Source organism: Tasmannia lanceolata, unplaced genomic scaffold (assembly GCF_043159265.1).
Source record: "Tasmannia lanceolata isolate RefF3 unplaced genomic scaffold, GAP_Taslan_0.1 ptg000011l, whole genome shotgun sequence".
Lineage (NCBI taxonomy): Eukaryota > Viridiplantae > Streptophyta > Magnoliopsida > Canellales > Winteraceae > Tasmannia > Tasmannia lanceolata.
Window position 1 is genome coordinate 909,357 of NW_027518688.1, and position 17,800 is coordinate 927,156.

General features: G+C 38.4%; 3 protein-coding genes and 1 long non-coding RNA gene across 5 annotated transcripts; all 4 read right to left on the reverse strand.

The window, feature by feature from the left end:
- Positions 1-2,877: 2,877 nt before the first annotated feature.
- LOC143886358 (uncharacterized) lies at positions 2,878-5,529 on the reverse strand. Of its 2 annotated transcripts, none has more exons than XR_013253753.1 (4): positions 5,463-5,529; positions 4,712-4,819; positions 3,284-3,480; positions 2,878-3,174 (listed from the first exon to the last, which is right to left on the reverse strand). It is a non-coding gene; the product is annotated as an uncharacterized LOC143886358 (long non-coding RNA). The 2 variants fall into 2 exon arrangements; XR_013253752.1 differs by having other exon boundaries at positions 5,141-5,517.
- A 2,298-nt stretch (positions 5,530-7,827) lies between these two features.
- Positions 7,828-16,949, reverse strand: LOC143886357 (uncharacterized). Its single transcript, XM_077390296.1, has 8 exons — positions 16,837-16,949; positions 9,435-10,163; positions 9,266-9,358; positions 9,086-9,187; positions 8,680-8,979; positions 8,515-8,588; positions 8,191-8,415; positions 7,828-8,093 (listed from the first exon to the last, which is right to left on the reverse strand). Exons 3-5 carry the CDS (start codon positions 9,314-9,316, stop codon positions 8,716-8,718), a joined length of 417 nt encoding a protein of 138 aa, XP_077246411.1. The 5' UTR covers positions 9,317-9,358; positions 9,435-10,163; positions 16,837-16,949; the 3' UTR covers positions 7,828-8,093; positions 8,191-8,415; positions 8,515-8,588; positions 8,680-8,715.
- LOC143886926 (uncharacterized) lies at positions 10,544-13,451 on the reverse strand. Its single transcript, XM_077391097.1, has 3 exons — positions 11,938-13,451; positions 11,539-11,847; positions 10,544-11,066 (listed from the first exon to the last, which is right to left on the reverse strand). Exons 1-3 carry the CDS (start codon positions 13,449-13,451, stop codon positions 10,544-10,546), a joined length of 2,346 nt encoding a protein of 781 aa, XP_077247212.1.
- On the reverse strand, positions 13,475-14,405 carry LOC143886927 (uncharacterized). The gene is made up of 2 exons (XM_077391098.1): positions 14,377-14,405; positions 13,475-14,273 (listed from the first exon to the last, which is right to left on the reverse strand). The coding sequence occupies exons 1-2, from the start codon at positions 14,403-14,405 to the stop codon at positions 13,475-13,477; spliced, it is 828 nt and encodes a 275-aa protein (XP_077247213.1).
- Positions 16,950-17,800: the final 851 nt, after the last annotated feature.

Consider the following 17,800-nt stretch of genomic DNA (forward strand, 5'->3'; position numbering starts at 1 on the left):
GTCCACCCCTAGTCGCAACCGACTCTCGTTAAAGAGCTTGCTTTTGTACCTAGGTTTTCTAAAAATCTAAAACCTAAAACATAGTTTTTATTCTTTTGCCTCTTGCCTTCCTGCCCAAGAAATCCGCCGTGGGTGGGAAATAAGGCAACTTTCCCAACATGCTAGTTGTGTACAAGAAGTGATATCCAGTCTCAATCTCAACTTGGAACTTCTAGGTCTGCAAAGAACTGGAAGGCCATATCTCCCCGCCCCTTAGAATCTGTCAATCCATGGGCATAACCCTTCCTACGATGGTAGCTAATGACAAACATGTGTTAATAGGCACATCACACACTCCTATATAATACCCAATAGATGCCATGAAATGTTAATAACAATGATTTCAATACAACAATGACTGGATTATAAGGCATACACCTTAACAAATGGGAGATATGATATTCAGACTCTTTGTGGACCTTAAAAGTACCTTGGGTAGTGATGATGCCCGAAATCTGACTGCACAAACTAGCTTGGCAGAACCTGTAATCCTATGCTCACAGAAAAAGCGTCAGCGGGCCCGGAGTTGTGGCTCCGGACAGCCACTTCGACACTCAAGTCAGAGATAGGCTACCACAGACAATGGATGATGGATAAGGGGAGGGCCAAGACAAGTTACCAGACCAAAGAAGGGGAAGGAGAAGGAGAATTCATTTTCAATTGCCTTTGCTCGAGTGTGTAGACCATTATTTATAGGAGAGGAGGCCCACGATCTTGAAGATATCAATTAAGCCTTTGATTTAGCCCACGTGGGGCGTGATGGATGGAGGATAAGATCGTGGAGATATGACTTCCTGTGATTCGGGGCGGAGATCTTGGACGGCGGCTTAGGCGGGACGTTTTGACTTTGAATATTGCGCCTTGAGTGTAACGGTAGTCCAGATTGGTCGCATAATGGTGAGATTCCCACGATCGTGTTTGGCTCCTTTTGAGGTTCATTACCATACGAAAGGGAAATGTGATGGGCGTGACTCGTTAATGAGTGTTGCTTGTGGCGATTGAGTTGACTTAGTCAAGTGGTCAAGAATGGATTTGAGGGTCGGTACCGGGTATACCGTTATTACCCATAACATATTGCCCCCCTACTTTCTTGTCCCTTTGTAAGGGTCAGGGAAGTAGCTAAATTTTCAAGCGGTGGACCGGTGTCGTCTCTTTGACGATGACGGAGTTGAAGTGTCCTTAGCGGGAATCGGTGGGTGAATTCGATGCGCCACTTCATTTGATGGGCGTGGATTCTTGATGAGATGGCTCATAATGAGGCATGTTTTTCCTCCGGTTTCTGACCGTTTTCGTCATTACGGGCCTTTGAGGAACGGCGAAAACATTGAATCCCGCCTAATTTTTCGCATGGTTTTTCGAAAATGGGTGGGGATGTTATTTTCCCGCTTTAATTGAGGCTTCAAAAATCGGCGGGACATTAAATCCCACCCAATTTTCCCGCCCAGCGAAGCCTATAAAATAGGAGTGAGGGAAAGGTTCTTTGTCATCTCCCTTGCCTTTCTCCTTTCTCTTTCTTCTTCAGTCTTTACCTCTTCGTCTGGGATGTCTCAAGAGCTTGCCGGTGGTGATCAACCGGGGGCGATAGTTCCGGTGATGGAGTACACTCGCCATCGGATGTAGAGGAAGAGAACCAGCCCACCATCAGAGAACCGGTGGTCCGTAGGACGAGGAGATCACAGAGGATGAAAAGCGCACCGGCGATGGAGTCTGGTTTGCTAGAAATGGTAACTCCGGTGGCCATGGTTTCACCAGTGGCTTCCTCGGGGACTGGAGAGGAGGAGGTGGATCGCGGCTCCCAAAGCAAGAAGAAACAGAAAGTTGAACCCGGCAATGGCTCGGGTTTTTCATTTGCTGGGAGTTGTCTTACCCCCGGTGCCGTTCCTAGTTTCGCCACAAATTATAAGCGGTCTCTGAAGCACACCATGGAGAGGGGATGCGGGGTGGCAGACCAACTCCTTCGGCTGGGCGCGGAGGTTCTTCGTCTGAGGGCTAGGGTCGGTGAGTTGGAAGATGAGAGCGAAGCTCTGAAGGCCTAGTTACAAGGGGCATTCGAAGGTGACACAAGGGCCGGATCCGTGTCCCCCGGTGTCGAGCCTCATCCAAAGGAGGATCCGGTGGAGGAGGATCTTGAGGAAGACCCCGAGGAGGATTCGGCCGAGTGACTGAGCCACCAGCCGCCATTTCGGTAACGGCACCACAATAATCAAGCTCCCTTCTGGCACTACAACAAAACCAATCTTTACCAGTGGTCATAACCGCTGGTAATATTCGGTAACACCGCTGTTATATAATTTACCCACAGTTTCATTTCTGCTGGTGTATGTCCCGTCGGTCCATCATTTACCAGCGGTTATAACCGTAGCTATTTCCACCGCTAGTATATGTCAACATTAGCAGCGGTTATAACCGCTGGTATATATCGTTATATACCAGCGGTGTAAACCGTGGCTAATAACACCGCTACTGTATTGTAATCATTAGCAGTGGTTATAACCGCTGGTATATGTCGATATATAATAACACCGCTAATGTATTGTAATCATTAGCAGCGGTTATAACCGCTGGTATATGTCGATATATACCAGCGGTGTAAACCGTGGCTAATAACACCGCTACTGTATTTAATCATTAGTAGCGGTTATAACCGCTGGTATAGGTCGATCTGGCAGCGGTTTAAACCGTGACACCGTTACTGTATTGCATTAATTACCAGCGGTTATAACCGCTGGTAAAAGTGAGAATTTTTTTTTTTTACAAATACAGAAACGCTGAACCTGCTTTACAAAAGTATAACCTGTGACACATGCAGGTTACAAAAATATTGTCACACATAGAGAACCTGCTTCACATATTCTGCAAAAATATAACCTGTCACACATACAAAAATATTGTGACACATGCAAAACCTGCTTTACAAAAGTATAGAACTTGTAGACTTTGACAAAATAACTTTTAATTTATTTAACACAAGAAAATTTACAAAGGATGGATCAAATCAATGGGGATGCCTTAAAGGCTACAAGTATGACATTTAAGTTCCACACCCAAAGCCTGCATTTTTTTCAGCCCAGTTTGATAGTTTGGACCGCCTCTTCGAACGTAGATGTGCATTCTTGATGCCTTCAGTTTGGATTCCTGAAAAATCAAGAAGATAGGCATATAAGTAATATATACTGATGAAATTTCACATTTTATCATACAATTGAATACAAAAAACTTGAAATAAATTAAAAACAAAGGTTACCAAAGTTGGCATCGATGTCATCAAACGATAATGATATATTGTTTCCAATCAACACCACAGTTGCAGTAACCCTAAGCAATCCAAATCTTCTCTCTATATATATCTATTCCCTAACCCTAAATCAAAATAAATGAAACCCACACCATGGTGGATTCTATGGATCAAAACACCAGCTTCCATGCTTCGTATAGCATAAACTGAAATTTAAAATAAAGGGCGTGTGTTAATATTCAAAATATGGGGGTGAAAATCATTAACACCCTGATAATATCTATAAAAGAAGTAAAAGAAATCATATGGAATAGAACTTAACTAGAATAGCCTCTAGAATACAAGGCGACCAAAGATAGGGTCTTATCCATGAAAAAATATACCACAATCAACTGGTATAACACTATAACTGCTTGAAAGGGTTTGCAAACATAATGTATAAACATTCAAATACTTTCATAGTTATGATGGAAGGCTTTGGAGCGAAAAAAAAGGAGTCAATAAAGGAAAAGTGAGAGAATCTTTTAAATATCTATGATGTGCAGTTAAGACTAGCTATTTTGAGGGATCCCATTGGAGGAAAGCAATTGGACCCACTTACCCTTAATTGAAAATCATGCAAGTCACGTGTCGATCTCCCTCATTCCACAAGTGGGTCACATAATTTTTCCACTAGACAGGGCCCCATGTGGTAGCTAATTCAGTACCCTTATGGGGCACAATCCTTTTACCCACCAATATAATAGACATCAGAGATCAATTAAGACATCTTGTCTAACTTTTCCATAGTAAAAAGTTAGACATTGTCTTTAGAGTTTTTCTCTTTAGAGTCTTATGTACATTATTCATTGTCTTCCAATAAAGAGAAAACAGGAAAAGACAAGAGGGAAGATCATCAGTATATAAATACACACATGGTGAAATGTATATAAATACACACATGGTGAAAATGCTGGGAAAGGGGGTCATTTTCAAAAGAAACTCATATAGGAATATGCAATGGGTATGCCATTTTTAAATAATTAATATCACATGCAAACGAATAGTTGAGTGGTAAGATATCTATAATACCTGAACTTTTGGATTGTTAAACAGGGCATTCACAAGACACTCTTGATTTGCATTCTAAGTTGTAAACAAATTATAGGGTTCAAGTTAAATATTAATAGAACTGAAGCCAACTTCTACTGCAGGACTGGTGGAGAATATTATTTCATGATACAGAGTGAAATGTTTGATTAAGAAAGGACCAAAGTTCAGTTTACAGTTAAATTGTATTGTCTGTGATTCATGTGATGCAGACACTCTTGGGTGAGTCGATTTATGTGGCAATTTCTCCATTAAATAATAACAGTAAATTCTATTTTTGATATTTGATGCATGCACACAAATCAAATAGGATACAGGTCCTTCACGGTGGGAAATAAATAAGCACACCTGTTCTTTTCCAAGCCAATAAGGAATCCAGATTCTGCCAATGCTGCTAAAAAACTTCCCTTGCCAGCATCATTTCCAGTCACAGCAGATTTAAGCAATGACAAGTACCTGTTAAGAATAATATGACAAATAAAGAAATCCTAAACCAAATTAGAGGGCAAGAAGTTTTAAAATACTACACATCTTCCCAGCATTATCATAAATTATAAATGGGATTTGCTAGCGTCCATCGCATAAGGCATTTCGCGGATGGCCTGTTGCATTTGAGAGCAGCCATCTCGTGAATGCAGACAAAATCTGCTGAAAAGTAAGCCGCTGTGGCTGCTTTCAAATGCAACAGGCCATCCACGAAATGCCTTTGCGATGGACGCTAGCAAATCCCATTATAAATATTGTTTTTCCATAAAAAAGTTGTAACAAGTACTAAACCTCTATAATATAACAATTATGCTGGTTTAACATCCTCTCACTTGTGTGGGAAAAATCAAGCATCTTCTGTGGAAATCATGCACAAATGAAGTGCCAAGCTCCATCTCGCTTTTATGAGGGGCACCGGCCCCTGTATTTTTCCCACACCCACCTTGCTAAATTGGTGTTTCTGGACCAGTATAGTTTGCGGGGAAATCTCTGTAGCTCCTTATTTTTAATCAGTTGTTCCACCGTTTAAAAAAAACATGTAGCTAAGGGAAGCCTGCCATACCATATCACTAAATTAATAACCAAAGAAGAAAAGACATCCGATGCCACTTACAAAAGGCGTTGGACCATAAGCAGCCAGTACCCCACCAAAGTATGGATCAGCATATGATATGTGAGCCTGTATAAAAGGAAGGGAAGTATTAATGCCCAAAGGAATACATATATGCCACAGAGTCGCAAAAATCAATCCCACCATGAGCCAGAGCTGCCCCTTTTTTTTTTGAATGGTTCCAAAGCTGCCACCTCATTCCGGCCAAACCACCTCAACAGTTGACATTACCATTGCATGTGAAGCCCCCACCACCTCATCATGTGACCCACCAACTTTGCACAGGAAGCAACCACCCACTGCCCACTCACAGGCACCCCCCACAACAAGGGCAGTACCCACCACCGTCACAGATTTAAAACGAATCTCTGCGGGAGTCACAATCGATTCTCGAAATCTAAAACAGGGCCTTAATATATAGTAGAAAGTCAAGTGTGAGTTTTTGTATTGCACGACCATTGGGTACAAAAGACTAGGCAAATTTCAATGGAAACCATAGATGCTCAAAAAACAAAAAAAGGACGGCAGCAAGTGTAATTTGTGGAATGAATAGACCTGTTTGAAGGTAGGACAGTTTTATCATTCAACATAAGGTTAAATTTTGGAAATATACAAGAGTTTTATCCAAAATGCTACTATTATGCATAACCTGCAAATTACAGAGCAATGTATGATTTGGCTTTGAACAATTAACATACATGTAAACAGTACCACACATGTTGATCAAGGGCCTAATAGGGATTATCCTAATCATTTCATTATTGACTTGCAAATGGGAATTTTAAAGTTAAAAAATGAATAGCAATTCGCATCCAACATGTAAAGGTCTATTTATCAAACATGCTTTATGTAGGTAAGACAAGCTGCTTTTCACCTCATACTACAAGAGAGAAGAAACAAAGCCCAACTCCTACTGACCAAAGAATTGATAGGGTAATACTAAATACACCCAAGTGAAAATACAAGGGATCTAGTACACAACTTCAACGATAGGATCAGTTTGTATTTTAACATGAATTGTGGGCAGACTTTAATTTGATCCCCCCCCCACCCAAAATCTTTTAACATGAATTGTGAACAGACTTTAATTTGATCTAAAAGTAGTTGATCTAAAAGTATATAACAAATTGGTTGATCTAAAAGTAGTTGTCATGTACAAAAACGACCATGACTCGGTGCATCTCTATTACCATGCTCCATTCATGTATAGGAGTGCTTGATGTCGAGGCTTTCCCAGTGCAAAGGCAGGTTGAACAACCTCTACCTGTTAAAGAAATGCAGATAGTGGAGAGAGATTAGATTAGTGACAAACACAACAAATGATGGTGAAAACCCTTCTTTTAAATGTAAGTGAAATTTTTTTCGTTCTTTGAACTTTTACATCTATCAAATATGCAAGCATGATTAAGTCTTAGAAATTGGAATACAGAGTCTTCACATGCCCATTTATCCAAGTTAACAGAAAGGTATTTAACTATCTTTATCTATTTGTTAACCAAAAAGTACTTATAGAAATGGCTGAATTCCGCTGACAATTAAATTTCGGGAGCTGAACTAGCAGGTTCAATGGCTATATTGAGATAGGAAGCTGATTTTTCATTTGAATTTTTATACCATTATCAGTTAACTATGCTCAGGAACCCTTTCCAATCCATGAACATGGTTGTATCAAGTTTAGAGGCTGATGACGATTTTCATTCATCTAAGAGGAGTGTTCTGGTATCATAGAGTTACAAGGTCACACGCATTCAAAGAGGGATTCCATTTAGTATTCAATATGGAATCATCCATACAAATTCACCAAAACTATACAACAGAGAAGCATAAAAGAAGCTAAACATTTACAGGTTTGAAATCATCCATACAAATTACGGCCATAAGCAAGTGTATAATGACTGATCAGTTGTTCAAAAACTCAACTAAAATATGCATAAGCTAGTATTAAAGAAAGGGTACCTTTTCATCCAATCCGTGAATAAAGCCTTTTGTAAGTATGTTAAGAAGCAAGAGAAATCTAAGAACACTCAACATAAACACAATAAACACATGAAGGTATACTAAAATATATGCAAAATTCCCAAATTTACACTAATGCTAATAGATGGGAACTAGCTTTCTCATCGTAGATCTCGTGTCTGTAGGGAAAGTGAGCAACAACTTCTCAACTCTCGACTCATGACCCATCCACAACTTGATAACTTCTTATTTACACTGAATTCCTAAAGGTAAAAGTTACATCATCAAGGAAAGTAAAGAAAAATTACATCAGAAAGGAAAGTAAAGAATAAACAATGCTGAATGCAATTCCTATCCCTTTGCTACCTGATCAGTTGTTCATATCAACCTCCTTATTTATGCACACTTAAGATATAAAAATCATTAAGCAAAAATAATATGACCACCGGCAAAATCATCCCTTTAGTACCTCGTCCACACAAAATTTTGGAATCGAATACAAGAGTTTAGCATATCCCCAACCACTGTTCACATGAAGATTATCTATAGTTTAGCATGTCCCCAATGATGATGTCACTCATCATCCATAACTACAAAAAACAGATGACATCGAAGTCCATAACTACAAAAAGGTACTACAAACATTAAAGTAACTTAATTGCTCGGTGCTTCTTTAACCTGCAAAGAAAGTAAAAAAAAACAAAAATAAAGAAAACGATTAGTAAATATATGATAAAAAAATATATTAAAAACCAAAATTATATCATAAACTTACACAAAAAGATGGCCAAACGACATGTCCTCCAGCCACGTCTCTAATAGTTTTCCGTCGTCCTGATGGTCTTATCAGAAGTTCATCGCCCACTATTATAACCCTGACACTAACAAGAGAGAATCCTGGCCCAATCGGTGTGCCATCAACTATCGTCGCCGGATCTTCGCTCACAAGAAGTCCTTTCGCTAATTCAATCCCCGGTCGTGCCAAGCTCATAAAAATAACCTAGGCAACATTAAGGAAATGAAAACTTGCAAATTACACAGTCAATGATAGCAGTCAAGTATTGGAATTAGCTGCATGAAAATGTAAAATCAATTATACCTCTGTGGAGGAGCAAGGCGGGTGAGTTGCAGGGGGGAAGTCACATCTCGTGATGGAGTCGCATTGGTAGTATTCTAAAATTATTATAAAATAGAAACGTTATGTAAAAAAACTCATTTTACAATTTTGTATCTTACTTGTATGCAACATAATTTCAAACATTACCTGGCTACCACTGAAATTTGACATGAAATTCTGAAGCTACTGGGTCACCTCCTCCTTAAACTGGCGAAAATCCTCCCTAATTTGTTCTTTGTCATTTCGCTCTTCTTCAATCATTCTCCGATAATCCATGCGATTTGGTGATGGCCCAAAACAATCAGTTGGGGTCGTACCAAACCCCATCATCCGTACCCTGCCATGTCTCTCTGATCCCATGAAATGGGCAAAAGCGTCGTCTCTGGAAATTGCAACGTTGCTACTGGAAGACTCAGGATGCTCCATCTCGTACTGTGTAAACTTTTGCTGAAAATAAGAAATAAAAAACAATAGAAATAAAGCTTAACATAAAACCGGCCAAATAAATAAATAAATAGCATATAGTATTGGCACATTATATTTAATAACATACTATCAGATCCTCTGACGCTTTATCAACAATCTTCCCATTTTTGTTTGTATGAGTAAGCTTGAATAGTTCAGGGCGGCTAAGAACCTTGCCACTTCCTTTCTCCTGTCAACAGGAAAACCATTTTATCATGTCAAAACCAATATATAAATGAGGAATTAAATTAGAAGTTCATGAAATTACCAGATCATAGCGTTTACATGCGAAGCTCTGAGTCCCATTTGTGTGCATCATCACTTGTTTGGATCGGTTAGCCTTGTTCGTTATACTGCGCTTCTAAAATTAGCAATCAAATATAATAATGTTAATTTTTTTATATTAATGTTAAAACCAAAATAAGATTACATTTTACCTGAGCAAGCGATGACTGCCAATGGGCACAGAGACCCGTCCACTAGTCACCAATTACTCTATCATCCGTGCATGGGAAACCAGGATCGAAGTAAGTTTTTCTCAAATAACACTTCCAATCTTTCCATTTTGTACCAATATTACTCAATGTTCAACTCTTATGCATCGCATCAACATCATAGTAATCCTAAATTGACGTGTAATAAGTCTTTAATACCATGGAATTATAACAAAATTTAAAATCAAAATAATACTAGCTTCTTAAAATAACTTGTAGGAAGTTAATAGTACAATTTATTTTCATCGTACATGAACAACTTCCCACGCATCTTCTTTCTTTTCGTTAGGCACTTGCCTCCAGTCGAATTGGTCAATTGGTAACTTAGCACCAAGTCTTGCTACAGTGCCCAAGAAATTTATGAATTTTTTCCCTATTTTTCCTACGGGCTGGCCAAATTTATTAAACACTACTCTCTTCCTTTGGCTCCTAGGGCGTCCCCATGTATCTTTGCAGTAAGTAGGACCATGTCTCTTCCAAGACATCCTCGACGAGGAGGCAACATTTTGTGTCTCAGGAACAGAGGAGGGCTGTGTATGCAAGTGCCCGACCTGGTCATCCAGATCCTCGGTCTGGTCATCCCCCTGTCCTACCTGGGAATCATCATGTGTATCTTGGGCCTGAGAATGTGAGGGTGGCATAGTGAGATTGCGTTTCCTCATGTCTGATCACCTGTACATGATTAACAATTGAGATTGATATCTTAAATAATAAGCATACAACTATTGCAAATTGATAACAATTTAACGATTTGACATTTAAGTGGAGATGATAATGTATCCATCAAATTTCAAAAGATACCAGGTGTAAGTATTTTAGTAAACAAAGCCTATAAATTTAAGAACATTAAGAATAGAGCAACATTTAATGATTCAAAACTCCCAAATATAATACCCCCTCAACCATTTCTTAGAAAAAGAACAGGTACAAGTGTTCCACTACACAAAGTCTACAAATGTAAGAACATTAAGAAAAGAGCGACATTTTGTCAAAATTCAAACAAATCAACCATCAAAGCAGTACACCAAATAGAGAAAGAGATATGATCCCGTTTATTTATCATTGGCAAAGGGACTCTCATCGCCGTCACTATCATCTGAATCTGTATCACATTCTTCATCATCCGGTATTGCCTGGGTCAATTGTTCCAACGGTTCATCAATTTCTGTCCCTACTATATCTATTCGTTCCCAGCTATTTACGTCTTCCAAATTTTGGATTTCTGCTGCCTCGGTCTGGACATCTCCCTCATCATTGTTCCCATGTACCTCATACAAGTCCCTAGGTTTTGTCTTCACAACCACATGCCAGTCTTTGTTACCGGGGTGATCTTGCACGTAGAATACTTGCTCAGCTTGAGATGCAAAGACAAAAGGCTCATTTTTATAAATATGACGTGTCATATTTATAACTGTATAACCGAGCGCATCTATTTTTATTCCCCTGTTCGGTGTTACAACATCAAACCAATCACATTTGAAAAGCAATGCCTTCAGGCGTCCAAAGTAGTTAAGTTCAATGATATCTGTTAAAACACCGTAATAACTAATATCTCCTGCTATTGGATTCTGATCCCTGGAACTTGAAAAACTTCTTGTATTTGCAGTGACAACAACTCCACAATTCTGTGTTTTCCTTTTCTGTTTGCGAGCCTACGTGTGAAAGCGGAAACCTTTACTAATAAACCCTTTGTATTTCCTAGCGACGGGCGCTGGCCCCCCAGCTAACCATCTAAGCTTTTCTGATATATGCTCACTCCTTGTCCGCTGCAAATTTTGAACCTATTCAAAATTTGATAATGATTAGCAAAGACCAACGTGTATGCTAAATAAAGTTGAAGCGTAGCTTAATGTGGGTGTGAGCTGACATCTGTGCCAAACCAAGTTGGAAATTTTTATTGTGAATTTGCTCTATATCCCTTGCCCTAGCACGAGGATGCAGCCTTTGAATATGGTTTACATGTTCTCTGCATAAGCATTAATGTACGTAAGAGAAAAGAGTTTCCAAGTATTTCCCGAATTGATTAAAGACAATTTAATTGGCTTACGCAGTAAATGGAATAACTGCAGGGCAGTTGAAGAGAACATATCGATGTGCCTGTTCAATTGTGGTTTGATCTAAAGGGCAACTCTTAACTTCGCCTAGAGGGCGTCCTGCTAGTGAGAATATAGAAAATCCTTCTTCCATTTCAACATGTGCATCTTCATCATTCCTTACCGGCCGATTCAACTTTGATTCAACACCTTCCAAATATCTTGAACAAAACGTCAAACATTCTTCTGCCAGGTACCCCTCTGCAATAGATCCCTCGGGACTACTTCTATTGCGCACATATGACTTTAATGTCAGAAGGTACCTACACAATCACAGCGTGCATTACTTTCACTAATATGAATTTATAGAAACCTTCAAGATCAAATCAAATTTTTTGATGAACTGTGCATACCTCTCTATGGGGTACATCCATCGGTATTGTACCGGTCCAGCCAACATTGCCTCATCCGCTAAATGAATAGGTAAATGCACCATAATATAAAAAAAGGCAGGAGGGAATATCTTCTCCATATGGCAAAGTGTTAGTGCAATCCTATCTTGTAGTTTGAGGAGGTCGCCTACATTGAGGACTTTTGAACATAATTCTTTGAAGAAGTTACATAGCTCAATCAATACGGAGCTGACGTTCTTAGGCAATGACGAGCGTATAGCTAATGGAAGTAGCTGCTGCATCAAAACATGACAATCATGACTCTTCAATCCCGAAATCTTGCGCTCTCGAACATTCACATGTCGCGAGATATTTGAGGAATAGCCATCTGGAAGCTTGACATCCTTCAGGATGTTGCAAAGAACCTCTTTCTCCTTTGGAGACATTGTGAAGCATGCTGGGGGCAAGTATGTTTTGTTCCTTATAGTAGTCACTGGGTGAAGTGTCCTTCTCAGTCCCATTTCTTGTAAATCTAATCGTGCTTTTACACTGTCCTTTGTTTTCCCTTCAATATTCAATAATGTACCAATTACACTGTCGCAATCATTCTTCTCAATGTGCATCACATCTAGGTTGTGGCGCAATAAGAGCGATTCCCAGTAAGGAAGACTGAAAAATATACTTTTTTTCTTCCAATTATGCTCCTTAGGAGGCTTCTCTTTTTTCTTAGCAGCGGAGGCAGAACTGTTTTCCTCCAAGGGAATCTCCTCTTGGACCCTCTTCTTCCCACGTTTACCTTCCTTCTTTGCACCGGTATCTTGCTTCTTGCCAAATGTGATGTTAATGCTTTGTAGTTGATCCACTACCTGTGTCCCTGATAGGGGAATCAGAGCTAACCTCTTCTCCTTAGTGCCATTAAAAGAAGACTTATCAGACTGAAATCTGTGGTTGGCCTCTAAGAATCGTCGGTGTCCCATGTAACAAAACTTCCTTCCATGCTTCAAACGCAGAGAACTTGTGTCCTTGTTACAAGAAGGACAGGCCAGTTTCCCTTTGGTGCTCCATCCCGACAAGTTAGCATATGCAGGGAAGTCGCTAATCGTCCACAAAAGTGATGCATGCATCTGAAATGTCTCCTGCCTCGATGTGTCATAAGTCTGCAAACCTGACACCCATAATTCCTTCAACTCTTCGATCAGAGGTTGTAAGTAGACATCAATGTCATTCCCGGGACTAGAAGGGCCAGGAATTAACAATGACAACATCATATATGGTTGCTTCATGCACATCCATGGTGGAAGATTATATGGAATGAGCACAACGGGCCATGTGCTGTGAGCAATACTCATCGTCCTAAATGGATTGAAGCCGTCGCTTGCTAATCCAAGTCTAACATTGCGAGGTTCAGAAGAAAACCACTGATATATGTAGTCAAAAGTTTGCCAGGCCGTAGAGTCTGCAGGATGCCTTAATATATCGTCTTTGGTACGGTTCTCATAATGCCATGTCATGAAAGAAGCCGTTTTAGTTGACATATACAACCTCTGCAACCTTGGCTTCAAAGGAAAATGACGCAAAATCTTGCAGGAACTTTCTGCTCTGTTGTGGATGAATGGGTTCTCTGCTCATCTGAATTCCCTTCAATTGTTTTCCACCTTGAAGCCCCACAAATACGACATTGAGAATCATTGGAGGCTTCCTTCCAGTATAGCATACAATCATTGGGGCATGCATCTATTTTGTCGTAATGGAGGCCCAAATCCCTAATAATCTTCTTTGTTTCATAAAAGGACTTCGGTAATTCTTCACCCTCAGGAAGTACCTCTTTCAACAACTCAAGCAACATGGTGAATGATTTGTTGCTCCACCCATTAAGACACTTTATGTGAAACAATCGAACCACGAAGGATAATTTAGTGAACTTGCTTCCTGGGTATAATTTTTGCTCCGCATCTTGTAATAGTTTAAAAAACTTATCCGCATCTCCACTAAGCTCGTCCATTTGTGCATCTGTTGAATGACCCTCCTCATCTAGTGGTCTATTATCATGATCATGGCTCGATCTTGGAAGTATATCATTCAATAGTTCGTGCATTTCATCTTGTATAATTGGTTCATGAGGTGCTTGGTATTCATTATTACTCACAGCACGAGATGACCCTTCCCCGTGATTAACCCATCTATTGTAGCCCAAGAGCATCCCATTCCACAACAAATGTCCCTCAGCCTCTTCTCGATCAACCAATCTAACGTTGCCGCATTTGTTGCATGGGCAGAATATCTTTCCTCCGTGAGCTCCATGAGTAAACGCGAAGTTAAGAAATTGAGAAACTCCTTCCTCGTACGCCGGGTCATTCCTATTATATCCAAAAGCGAACACAAATTAAACATATTAATATTATACATAATCAATCCAATTTCTTCCACATTTGAAAAACCTAAACGCTATCATAGTCATACCTTGGAAGTTGGATCCAACTTCGATCCATGACTTTTTGAGATTTTTCCGTAGACGCGTACAACTGAGGATGCCAGGTAGATCACAATATTCAACTTATATGAACATCCTAATAACAAAGGTCATTGCTTTTGAAATATTAAAAAATCACCTTTTCAATACATTAACATGTATAAGCAACATGTATTAAAAAGGGTAGTTGACTCGCGGGAATAAGGGAATGCGATGTCGAAAAGAAAGGATTGAATGGATGAAGACATGTTGTCCAAATTTAAGAAATTTTTAAGCAACCTACTTCTCTAATTCATGACATGTTGTCCAAATTTAAGGATTGATTGAAGCCGTCGCCTTAAGTGTACTTGAGGCGGATTAAAATCTGATCACGTTGTTGAAGGTTGTCCTCCACTGCTTCAATGGAAGAAGAGCCTGAATTGTACGATGGTTTTATAGGAGGCTTTCTTCCGTAGAGTGCCTCGAACATTGTTCTTAGTACTTGGGTATGTTCAACAAGAAGAATCGTCCAATCAAAATGCAGAACCGAAGAGATCGAGCCCGGCAAGTTTGTAAGAAAGTGCGAAAAAACCGAACAGCTTCTCAAGGACTGCGTAGGAAGGTATTCCTTTTCTTTGATTTGTTTGATTTAGATCCTTCCTAGTTCTGTTCTTCATGAATTATGTTTTGATGTAATATGTTTATGGTGTTCTGTGTTCTTGTCTTCGTTTTGTTGCTTGATTTGGTTAAGAACATGATTAGTATTCTTTCTATTGATATTGATCTCTTTAGATGCCGTTTGGATACATGGATTTTATAATCCATGACAAGCTAAAAACTGGGTTTTATAAGCTAAAACCTAGATCTTATAATTCTAGAAATGCACAATCCAGGTTGTAGCTTATAAAATCTTGGTTTTAGATATTAAAATTTAGGTTTTAGCTTGTAAAATCCAGAATTTTACAATCCTGGATTATAAAATCTATGTATCCAAATGGCCTATTAAGATTTTGTTTTCTTGATTGGTTTGGTGTAGGGATGAGTTGGATTTCTATTGTTTTATTTGCTTAATTTTTTGTTTTCTCTGGTTCGCCTACTTTTGTTAAAAGAGATCAAAATATTCATAGATGTTAATAGGGTTTCTTTTATAATTGCTAGATACCGACTTTCAAACATGAAGTGGTGGCATTAGGTTTTGGATTGGATCATGATTGCAGGCTTCATAACATTTTTAGCCTAAAAGGTTGAAGAATTTAGGGCAATAAACAGTAGATACCCAAGTAAAGGACTCTCAGTTTCAAATTTTCAAAGGTTTTCATTCCAATCAATGATTTTGTTGTAGTGAAAATGCAAGGCAAAAGTGATCAACTATATCTCTTATCCCAAATAGAACTGATTCTAAATCAAATAATGGGGACCTAATGTAAAATATAATAGGGCTGAAACATGAGCTTCCTAGTGTGTCATTTCATCAAGCATTCAGCCAACACCTTCATAACAATAGTCAAAAGCATCTGATTTCTCAAGACTATTCTCAATTCGTCATGCAATTAAGAGGGGAAAAAACACAATTTGCTATTGAAAATTCCGAGTGAGATAGTGAGAGTGTGTGTGTGTGTGTGTGTGTGTGTGTGAGAGAGAGAGAGAGAGAGAGAGAGAGAGAGAGAGAGAGAGGTGAATGATTCAACTAATATTGGAATGATGCAACTGAATTCATAAATAGCATCAGAAACGCATCACAAATAAAAATCAAATCACAGAAACTGGATAAAAAGAAAAAGACATCATGAACCTTATATCTTCAACAACTCTAGGATCATATTGAAGTTTCTTGCACAATTTCTTCAAAAAAAGGCAGATTAACACACAGAGATATAAAGCCCTCTACAATAATAAAAAAATATAATACATGATAAATCAAGAAGACTAACACATAAAGATATCATCTGAAATGTCGATACTTGATAAACACACAGAGATTAAAAGCCATCTACAAAAATACAATACATTTTATGATAAAGAACCACTTTTGCAAAATCTATCAGAAATCAGGAGAAAACTCAGATCCCTACGAATTTTATAAACAATATAATTCAATAACGAAAAAAATGAAACTCGCATCTACAGATCTATTAGAAAACTAGGGAAAATTCAAAGCCCAATGAATTTCAGAAACGGTATAAGTGAGAACAAAAAAAATGGAACTTGCATGACAGATCTATTAGAAACCCAAAGATAACATTAAACCCTATTGATCTCTTATACATCAAAAGAAAATCAAGGTGGAGATAACATTAAACCCTATTGATTTCTTATACATCAAAAGGAAATCAAGGTGGAAAATACAACAGATCTAGACGAAACTGTAAGAAAAATCAAATTATGTTGAAAATCCACGAATAGATGAGCTAGATATTGTAAAGAAGGGGGAAAGAGAAAAGGGCAGAGTGAGAGATGTTGTTTGAAATTACCGGCAAGGACTGGAAAGCATCAATCGAGGGAGAGGTCTGCAGAGAGGAGCCTAATTTCTCGCTCGGAATGGAATCAGAGAGCTCCGAGAATCCCTCCTATCCCCTCTTCTTCTTCTCCTCTTCAAAACCCCCTCAAAGAGTTAATACTTAATAGTTAATCCGTACTAGCAAGTAGTAATATTCTAAAATTTCTTACTCTTTTACACATGAACTAACATAAACTTTTACCAATCCTAGTCAATTTTTACATGAAAGGACCTTCAATTAATGATAATATTCCTATAAATTAACCATAATCATACCATTTCCCTATGAATCATGGAAAAAAATACTATCCAAATAGAGCCTATGCTACCTTTGAAAAAATAAGAAACAAACCAATAAGCTTAGATAATTTAACTAAGCTACAAATACAATGTAGGACACAATTTAACTCTTGGATCCTTGAACATGTTCAAATAGTTGAAAAAACATAGATAAAAAAATAGATACTATATGTTCAAATGGTTTTCAAAATATTTTGCACAGTTGAAGAAACATTTCCTTGATGTTATACCAATCAACCCTTAAAATGGAAATCACAATTTAGTAAAAAAAAAACAAGGAGAGCTACAAGTCTAAGGATTTTGATGGACATGAAAAAATAGTAACGAAAATTAAAAAATAAAATAGCAGCAGATTTAGGGTTTCTGATGGCCTTGAAGAAAGAGTAAAGAAAATAAAAATAGAACTACAAATCTAGGGTTTCTGATTGGCATGTAAAAAAGCTAAAGAAAATTTAAAAAAAGAGCTACAAAATTAGGGTTTCTGATGCACATGAAAAAGAGTTAAGAAAATAAGAAAACAGAGATAGAGATTTAGGGTTTCTGATGGCCTTGAAATAAGAGTAAAGAAAATAAAAAAAGAACTACAAATCTGGGGTTTCTGATGGGCATGTAAAAAGGGTAAAGAAAATAAATAAAAG

Bases quoted from the DNA above. Each gene is read 5' to 3' on its own strand.
- LOC143886357 (XM_077390296.1), bottom strand. From the start codon at position 9,316: ATGATGCACACAAATGGGACTCAGAGCTTCGCATGTAAACGCTATGAT. The intron at 9,188-9,265 runs GTAATTTCATGA...TCCTGTTGACAG, and splicing joins CATGTAAACGCTATGATCTG to GAGAAAGGAAGTGGCAAGGT. The intron at 8,980-9,085 runs GTATGTTATTAA...TCTTATTTTCAG, and splicing joins AAGCGTCAGAGGATCTGATA to CAAAAGTTTACACAGTACGA.
- LOC143886926 (XM_077391097.1), bottom strand. From the start codon at position 13,451: ATGTCAACTAAAACGGCTTCTTTCATGACATGGCATTATGAGAACCGT. The intron at 11,848-11,937 runs GTATGCACAGTT...GTGATTGTGTAG, and splicing joins TGGATGTACCCCATAGAGAG to GTACCTTCTGACATTAAAGT. The intron at 11,067-11,538 runs GTAAGCCAATTA...TTCAAGTTCCAG, and splicing joins GCAGTTATTCCATTTACTGC to GGATCAGAATCCAATAGCAG.
- LOC143886927 (XM_077391098.1), bottom strand. From the start codon at position 14,405: ATGGATCGAAGTTGGATCCAACTTCCAAG. The intron at 14,274-14,376 runs GTATGACTATGA...TGGATATAATAG, and splicing joins AGTTGGATCCAACTTCCAAG to GAATGACCCGGCGTACGAGG.